Source organism: Notolepis coatsorum (genome assembly GCF_963971535.1).
Source record: "Notolepis coatsorum genome assembly, chromosome: 14".
Classification (NCBI taxonomy): domain Eukaryota; kingdom Metazoa; phylum Chordata; class Actinopteri; order Aulopiformes; family Paralepididae; genus Notolepis; species Notolepis coatsorum.
The window spans coordinates 95,201,684-95,211,683 of NC_140178.1; the positions used below are offsets into that span (position 1 = coordinate 95,201,684).

Here is a 10,000-nt window from a genome sequence, read left to right on the forward strand (position 1 = left end):
AATAGCTCTGGCAATTTTACGCCACCATAGTATCATCTCAACGTTTAACCCTTTCACTAACACAGGGTTAACCCCTTCACTGCAACATACAGAATGTTAACCCTTTCACTGCCACACGACATAGGGTTAACCATTTCACAACCACACTACAGAAGGTTAACCAGTTTCACATTAACCGTCTGTAGTGTGGCAGTGAAAGGGTTAACATTATGTAGTGTGGTAGTGAAAGGGTTAAAGTAGAAGCATGTAACCGGTTCACCATTTCACTGCCATGTGACAAATGGTTAACCCTTTCACAACCACACTACAGCAGGTTAACCCTTTCACTACCACACTACAGACAGTTAACCCATTCACTACCACACTACAGACGGTTAACCTGTGCACTACCACACTACAGACAGTTAACCCGTTCACTACCACACTACAGACGGTTAACCTGTGCACTACCACACTACAGACAGTTAACCCGTTCACTACCACACTACAGACGGTTAACCTGTGCACTACCACACTACAGACAGTTAACCCGTTCACTACCACACTACAGACGGTTAACCTGTGCACTACCACACTACAGACAGTTAACCTGTGCACTACCACACTACAGACAGTTAACCTGTGCACTACCACACTACAGACAGTTAACCCGTTCACTACCACACTACAGACGGTTAACCTGTGCACTACCACACTACAGACAGTTAACCTGTGCACTACCACACTACAGACAGTTAACCCGTTCACTACCACACTACAGACGGTTAACAGTGAAAGGGTTAACAGTAAGGAGGGAACCTGCTTGTTCACCTCCAGGTTCTGGAGCAGCACCCGGACGGCCGCTGGAAGGGCTGTATCCATGACAACCGGACAGGAAACGACCGCGTGGGCTACTTCCCTTCCACCATGGTGGAGGTCATCATCAAGAGGACAGGTGTGTGTGTGTGTGTGTGTGTGTGTGTGTGTGTGTGTGTGTGTGTGTGTGTGTGTGTGTGTGTGTGTGTGTGTGTGTGTGTGTGTGTGTGTGTGTGTGTGTGTGTGTGTGTGTGTGCGCGTGTGTGTGCGCGTGTGTGTGTGCGTGTGTGTGTGTGTGTGTGCGTGTGTGCGCGCGCGTGTGTGTGTGTGTGTGTGTGTGTGCGCGCATGTGTGTGTGCGTGTGTGTGTGCGTGTGTGTGTGTGTGTGCGCATGTGTGTGTGCGCGTGCTTGTGTGTTTGCGCTTATGTGCTTGTAGTGTGTGTGTGTGTGTGTGGGTGGGTGTGCAGTTGTGTGCACGTGCATTTGTGCGTGTGTGTGTGTGTGTTCTTTTTGTGCATGCGCACGCCTGCATGCACGCGAGCAGATACGTCGGTGAGCGTCGGTTTCAAATGGAAGTATAACACTAAACCCAAGACGCCAATAGTGACACCAGAGTCCAAGACAAGCGTCTGGGTTTGAAGGAGCTGCGGCTGGACGTGGATCTGAACCACCGTAGACTCGAGGACAACAGACCCGGAAAGGACGCAGAAAAAGGGCAAAGTGACAAGAGGAAGAGGAGATGTGTCGTCTGGCGGAGCGTCGCCTGGCAGGCCTGTAGTCGAGACTAGATGCCCTGCTGTGGTGGGGAACATACCCAGAATGCTTTGCGGTTTTTCGACTAAGACCGAGCACCCGTCGGGAAGCTTTTAATGCTTTGTGATCGTAACGTTACTAGTAGGGGTGTAACGGTACACAAAAACCACGGTTCGGTACGTACCTCGGTTTTGAAGTCACGGTTCGGTACGGGTTTTCGGTACAGTGGGGGAAAGTTTGGCTTTCCATGTTCCACTCAGGGGTGATGTTGTTGTGTGCAGTAACTAATTGTACTTGCAGGGCTGTTTGCCACACTATGAGGCTATGCTAAATTACAGGTAATCTCTCAGTGTTGTGTGTGTTGAACGAACACCCGGCCCTTTGCGCAAATTATACTTTGGGAACAGGTGAACTTGGAATTTTGAAGTGAAGTATGCACGCAAAAAGAAGTTCTGCACGTGCAGCCGTTAGTGGTTAACATACCGTTGTATTCGTTCGGTACACAGCCGTACTGAACCTAAGGTCCAGTAGTGAAACAGTCCGGTACGGATACATGTACCTTTACACCCCTAGTTACTAGGGCTATAGTTGTACCTTTACACCCCTAGTTACTAGGGCTATAGCCACAATAGACCCATATGACTGCAAAGATGCATAATAGTCGCTAACACTAGTTCTGATGCTGTGATCATATAATATCACAGTAGCATTGTCCAGCTAACACCCCTTAACGATTGCTAAGTGCAGTCAAATGGGCCTATTTTACTAGCATGCTAGTGGCTGCGTAGATAACTTGGCTTCAATCAAATAATGAACCTGCTACACTGATTTTATTTTCTTCTATGTTCCATTTGATACAACAGTTGCATCAGAACCGAGCGTTAACGTTAGCGACTAGCATGTTACGTATCTTGGCTTTGCTGTAACCACAGTCAAATGGATCGCAAGGCATTCTGGGTATGTTCCCCACAGCAGATGCATCTAGTCTCTCCCGTATTGACCATCTTCACACAGCGGCCATTTTGCTCTTACAGTATGTCACGCTCAGGTTGGTGATTCCTTTCCACCCCGAATGTGGTCAATACGTGCAGATACGTGGAGTTTTATGAATTCACATAATGTTCTTCCTGTGGCCGTTATGTGAATGTGTGCCACTCTCTCCCGGAGCTCGACATCAGAGAGAGAGAACCCTCCGACCTGTGATGTCGCCTGGATGTGAGACCGAGGACCACTGCAGGGGATGACTTTGTGAGGCCATAAAATGTTTGCGTGGATTCACACACCCAAATGAGCTTTGCATGTTAGTATCATTTTATAATTCAAACCTCATTTGGGTGTAAGAGCTCACATAAACACCATATGGTTTCATAAAGTCAGAGCCCCATTCATTGTTTTTTTTTTTTTTTTTACATCCAGGTGACATCTGGGTAAAAAAATATATAAATTAGTATTACACCCAGTAGTGCTAATTTATATATTTTATACCCAGTTTAATAATGTGTACATTGTATATTACTATTGCACTTTACTGTTACATTTACAGTTGGATTCTAAACTTATTTTTGTTTTTTCCTGTGTATAATGACAATACATTTGAATCTAATATAATCTAATCTAATCTAATCTGAAATTTGAGAGCCTCTCCCTTTTGGTGTCCAGCTTCAGGAGAGAGCGGTGCATGACCACAAATATTGAGTGTGCCGTCTTGGGGCACAGGAATAACACGTGTGAATTCTCAAACGGGTGACGTTCCCCTTTAACAGAGAAGTAGCGGCACATAGGGGGGGGGGGGGGCACAGTGTCCCTGTCACACAGTAAACTCCTCTACACCACTGATCCATACCGTCATGCTAGCCGTCACGCTGATGACAGGCGGTCTAGATGCAGCGTGGAGGAAGCCTTTCAATGTTATGACATTTGAAAAACAATCAGGCGAATCACGATGCAGGGGGCGGGGCTGAGGGCGGGGCAGAGGGCGGGGCTGAGGGCGCACGTAAACACACCTACTGACCTATCGTGAGCATTCACTACTGACACTCAAGGAAAGGGGGGATATTTAGAAACTAAGACCTCCCCATTTGAGCCTTCGACTTCCAAGTGCACGGAGTCAGTTTCTGGGTTCCTACGGACCACTATCGTGCCAACGCCTCAGACGATCTCACTTCAACCCAGGGACGGGAGACCGTCCTGAGCCTGTTTCTGTCTCATCACCTCCCCCCTCCAGTGGTAAAGAGGATACAGTCAGCCAGTGGTGTCCAGCATAACAGCTTTAAAGCATTTAGCCTTTTACCTGTATTTACCCAGGGTAGGTTTGCTGAGCACGCCCACACACACACACAGTTACAGACACTCACACCAGGGAGCCGTGCAGTGCAACCACAGCTACGACTGGCCACTGAGCAGCTCCACTGGGTAAGTGCCTTGCTCAATGGTACTTCATTGGGGGCAGTAGGGGGAGGTGTGCGTTATTCATTCACTTTCCCTGTCCAGATTCTTCCTGCCGGTCCGGGGGATCAAACCCGGCGACCTTCCGCTCGCTCACAAGCCTGCTTCTCTAACCTTTTGGTCTTCAGCTGTGCGTCCTGTTGGATTAGTTCATAACGCTTCCACATCATAACCAACTCTCCCAAACACACCCCCACCTTGAGCCTGTCATCCACCCCCCCCCCCCCCCCCCCCCCACAGCCCACTGATTCTCTGTTTATTAGTGTCTGTCCACGTGCCTGTCAGTCTCTCTGTCTGTCCAACCTTTTGTCATTGTCTGTGTCCATCTGTCTGTCTTTTTCTCCGTCTGCCGGTCTGTCTGTTTGTGTTTCTTTCCGTCTATATGTCCATCCTTGTGTCTGTCAGTACGTTTGTTTGTTTGCCTGGTGCGGTCTGTAATTCAACCTTTGTAGCACAAACTTAACAAAGTTACACTTGTCATATTGTCACATGTCACTAAAATCAATCTCTCAGCTACTCTTTCCATCCTTCCATCAACATCACACTATCTGTCCATCCGTTCACTCTGCCCTCCCTCTGTCCATCTGTCAGATTGTCTTCTTGCGGTTCTTGACTGTAGATACAGTTTACTACAAAAGCACAGCGGCCCATACAGCTGGTATTGAAGGAATTAGTGACGAAGGGTCGAAGCAAATCCACTCTGCTCACACAGTTCAAGAGCACATCCTACACACACACACACACACACACACACACACACACACACACACACACACACACGCACACACACACACACACACACATGCACACGCACACACACGCACGCACACACACACACATACACACACACACACACACACGAACACACACACACACACACACACACACACACACACACACATTCAGGCACAGACATTCAGGCACAGACACATAGGCACACATGCACGCACATACACACAGACGTGCATATGCACACACACACACACACACACACACACACACACACACACACACACACACACACACACATAAGCATGAACGCATACTTGCACACACATTAAAGAATGCATACTCATGTGCACATGTACACACACACACACACACATGGGAGCTGTATGCAGTGTAGAATGATACCGTTGGTTAGTGTCTCAATTTTCCCTCCATCCTTCCTTTCTTTTTCATAGTCACTCTCCTCCCTCTAGCCATCCTTCACTCACTCACTCACTCACTCACTCACTCACTCACTCACTCACTCACTCACTCACTCACTCACTCACTCACTCACTCACTCACTCACTCACTCACTCACTCACTCACTCACTCACTCACTCACTCACTCACTCACTCACTCACTTCTCTTCTGTCATGTGTTTCTGCTCCTCTCCTCTTTGAACCATTTTTCCTAGTAGCAATTTCTTCATTAATCCTTTCACTACCACACTACAGAAGGTTAACCCTTTCACTACTGCTAACCGTGTGGTAGTGAAAGGTTAACCTTCTGTAGTGTGGTAGTGAAAGGTTAACCGTCTGTAGTGGTAGTGAAAGGTTAACCTTCTGTAGTGTGGTAGTGGAAGGGTTACCCTCTGTAGTGTGACAGTGAAACGGTTAACCCTTTGTTGCGTGGTAGGTTAACCTTCTGTAGTGTGGTAGAGGTAGTGAAAGGTTAACCTTCTGTAGTGTGGTAGTGAAAGGGTTAAACCACACAAAGAAACGGATGATCCTATAGAGTGTGATGACATGAAGATTCTAAATGGGCAGGTTATTTTTAGTTATTTAGAGTTATTTTTCTGTTGCAGTGTTTGCTAATATTAATAACTGGGCCAAGAAAGGCTGTTTCCCCGAAAAAGGTCCATAATAATTTATGACGCTGAGCAGGTTTTGTCAGTTTTGCAAGTGGAGCACCTTCCGAAACACAGCTTGGTGGCGACCAGGTGATGCAGAACAGTTTGCATTATCCTGTTTCCCAAAATCAGCTTGGCATTTTAGAATTAGAATTAAAGCACATCACCGGTCTCATAATTAAAACCCTTTCAAGTGTACAATCTCACGTGTGAGATTATAATCTCATACTGAACATTCTAAATAATGATGTAGAATAGGTGGAATTGTAAACTATAGCATTCTGAGAGAACATTCTGGTTAACTTGATTGAGTGAGTGTTGAGTGATTATCAACCGACCGAGATTAAGGGCGGAACATCGGCCCCCCGACTTCTCTCCAGCTCCTCTCCCCTTCTCCTCCACATCCAGTGCATCCATCTGTCTCATAGTAAACCTCCTCTATCCTCTCTCCATCTCCTCTCCCCTTCTCCTCCACATCCAGTGCATCCATCTGTCTCATAGTAAACCTCCTCTATCCTCTCTCCATCTCCTCTCCCCTTCTCCTCCACATCCAGTGCATCCATCTGTCTCATAGTAAACCTCCTCTGTCCTCTCTTCATCTCCTCTCTCCCCTGTCGTTTTTAACTCTCTCAATGTTATCATGTTGTTTTGATTAAACTCTCTCAACGTTATCATGTTGTTTTTATTAAACTCTCTCAGCGTTATCATGTTTTTATTAAACTCTCAACCGTATCATGTTGTTTTTTATTAAACTCTCTCAACCTTATCATGTCGTTTTTTTATTAAACTCTCTCAACGTTATCATGTCGTTTGATTTGTGATTCCGAGCATTCGTTTTTTAATTTTCTTTTTTTTTTCCTTTTTCCTTTTCCTTCTCTTACGTGTATTCTCTGTTTTGTCGTTTGTTTCGTGGGCGGTGCTCGTTGGCTGGTTCTGGTTGTGTGTGTGTCGTCTCGGTGCTTGTCTCCAGGTTTGGCCAGCACAGTCATTTGCACCCGACAGTTTCAAAAGATATCGCTGGCTCCCCCGGCGACGGTTGCCCCTGCCAACCCGGTAGTCAACGGCAACGACACCACGTTCCATCAGATCCATATCCTGCCTCCTCCTCCGCCTCCTCCTCCACCACATTCCCATCAACCACTGCTTCCACTTTTCACTTCCTTTGGCTATAACAGGTCGCCCACGACAACCCCACTGGGAGACACACCCACCGCCCCAGGTACACGCCCCCTTTTTTCATGCTATTATTATTATTATTACTATTATTATTATAATTCTTTTTTTTATTTTATTATTATTATAAAGCTTCAAGGGATGCTTTCCTCTGGTTTTAATTGAGTTATAATTTCTGACGGGCTATCTAACGTTCCATTGAGCATCTATATCAATAGGTTTCATCTCAGAAAGCATCCTTTAAAGTTTTCTGTTACGGATCATTCTTTGTGTCTTTTATATGTTGCTCATAAAGTATACGTTTTCGTCATTTTCATCATCTGTGTGCGATTCTGGTTCAGTTATTAAGGTGCTTGTATAATGACACGATGAAATCTCCCACCTAAATGAGGTTCATATTCTCATATGGCAGACGGGTCTGAACCAGACTTTAACCTCATTTTGGTGACGAGCTCCTCTACAAACATGTCATGGCTCCACAAAGTCAGCGTCATGTTGGTCGGCAGCCTGGGCCACAGGAATAACATGCTATTATAATAACATCATATTATAATAATATCATTTAATAATATTACATAATATTGTTACAAAACATATTATGTGAATTCTTAAAATGGTGCCACGGCAACATTATGGTAAATGTGCTTACCGTCTTCTCCAGAGTCAGACGAGAAGAGAGATACCAATTCCGCGTTCAGTAGAAAGCTTGCAATAACAGCAAGGAATGGAAACGGCTACGGACCAGCTAGCTTAGGCTTTGACCAAAAACACCTCTCGCTGAGTTTTAAGCTAGGCTAGTGGTCCGTATCCGCTTCCATTCATTTGTGCTAAGCTGGGCTAGCTTGCACCCGTATAGCTTTCTACTGAACGCACAGAGAGAAAATTGGTATCAATCTTCTCGTCTGACTCTGGAGAAGACGGTAATTTCCCATAATGTTGCCGTGTCCCTTTAACATAATCCAGGTGTGGGAGTGCCTTTTGTTTTTAAGCCCCTCCCCTCCACAGTGCACATGTGCAGTCCGACCTACAGGACAGTGTAGCTGCCGCTATACAACGAGGGCAAAGTGCAACATTTAGTTGCTTTGTGTTTGAGTTCTAGGCCTCCTTGTTTGTCCTTCATCCTTTTACCTTCCCTCTCCTTCGTTGTATCTCTCTCTCTCCTCTTGTCCCATCGCTGGGACGACCCCCCTCTAGGTCCTCTTCACACACCATGCACCTCTCTCACATGGTCAGACGGAGTGTGTGTGTGTGTGTGTGTGTGTGTGTGTGTGTGTGTCTTATGTCCACTTATGTTCTATCTCCTGTGTTACTTCCAACCAGATGTGTCTGGGTCACGTTAGTGTCACCTTCTATCTACTGTACCTCAAACTTACCCTGGATAAGTGTGTGTGTGTGTGTGTGTGTGTGTGTGTGTGTGTGTGTGTGTGTGTGTGTGTGTGTGTGTGTGTGTGTGTGTGTGTGTGTGTGTGTGTGTGTGTGTGTGTGTGTGTGTGTGTGTGTGTGTGTGTGTGTGTGTGTGTGTGTGTGTGTGCTTGCTGTGCATCTGGCTGTGTTTGTGTTGTTATCATGGGGAACTGATTTTTAGAGTGATGAGTAAAAGCCTTTATATAAAAAAGAACAGGTTTTATAAACAGGGCTGCCTTTCCTTGATGTGATGACAGCTGCACTTTTTTACTGCGAGGTATAAACAGATGTGTTTCCCTTCATGCAAGAGTGGAGTTATTTAGTGACAAGCTTGTGTTTTAATTAACGGAGGTCTAATCAGAAGCAGTGATTGATTATTTCCGGCTGTTGTTACTCGTGGGTTGTGTGTCTCGCTAGCCATGCAACGATATCCATGAAGATATGATGACATACCGAGGAGATTATGATGATAGTGGATTCTGATTTCCAGTAAACAATCACCAACTTCACCACAGGCTCAGATTGGTTGCCCCTATCTTCCAAACAATAAGTAATATATATATATATATATTATAGTAAAATAATAATAATAATGTGAAATCTGCCAGGTGTACGACATAAAGATATAATGTGCCTCATAGTATGAATTAGATTATATGATCTTTAAAGAATGTATTAATGTCTTGCTGTATTTAAATGAAGTATTGTCTAACTTGTGAATGGGTTGCTTTTACTGGTTCCAATTTGCATCCCCAAATAAATTAAACTAAGTGTTGACAGGGAGGGTTGGTTAAATTAATTGAACTAAGTGGGAGGGATGCAAAGTGGCCTCGGGTGAACATTTTTAAATTAAAGCTGCAATCGTTATTTTTCAGACAGTATTTTCCCCATTTTCAAAACTTCATCAGAAGGTCTCGTTGAGTCATGGTGACTTACTTGATCAACCCTGCACTACCAGCTGTTGTTATTCCACTATTTCTTTTCCAGCCTGCGTTTTAGCTCTGCCTATTTCATGAATGTCTTAATTACATCAATATTGTGCGGTCATAACAGTATGTTTGTAGGTGTATTTACCTACCTTATTTAACAACCAGGATGATTATTATTTTCAGAAAATCTCTTAGTTACATGTGTGTATTTAAAATGATCACTTTTTCTAAACAAGAAGAGGTTTTCGTTGTGGAAGAAATGAAGTGTTTGTTTAGAGTGGCGCCATGCCGCCCACTAGTGGTCAGAACATACATTTTGCAGCTTTACGAGAAAACAAAGCATACTAAACAGAATGTGTGTTTCTCTGGAGCGCTTGTAGACACATATAAACCATTCATATACCCCTTCATTAGACGGTTTAATGATTTATGGCACCCTCTCCAAATGCACTACAGCAGCCCCATTATGAGACGATGTGCATATATAATCATGGATCTATGGATGTATTATATATGTATGTGTATGTACATTATTGCATATACTGTACGTATATGTGTATATACACAGATATACACACATGCTATTGCACTATTTATGTACTATGGGTATATAAATGTACTCATATATCTATGTATTATGTATACTGTATCTTTTTTGT

The 10,000-nt window shown here is 44.6% G+C and overlaps 1 protein-coding gene across 1 annotated transcript in view; it reads left to right on the top strand.

The window, feature by feature from the left end:
• The window catches only part of LOC311240643 (caskin-1-like), a gene marked incomplete at its 5' end in the record, with an annotated part of 58,765 nt that overhangs the window by 13,987 nt on the left and 34,778 nt on the right, over positions 1–10,000 (top strand). The window contains 2 exon segments of the mRNA XM_084329215.1: positions 817–934; positions 6,806–7,054. Coding sequence (XP_084185341.1) covers positions 817–934; positions 6,806–7,054 — 367 coding nt within the window.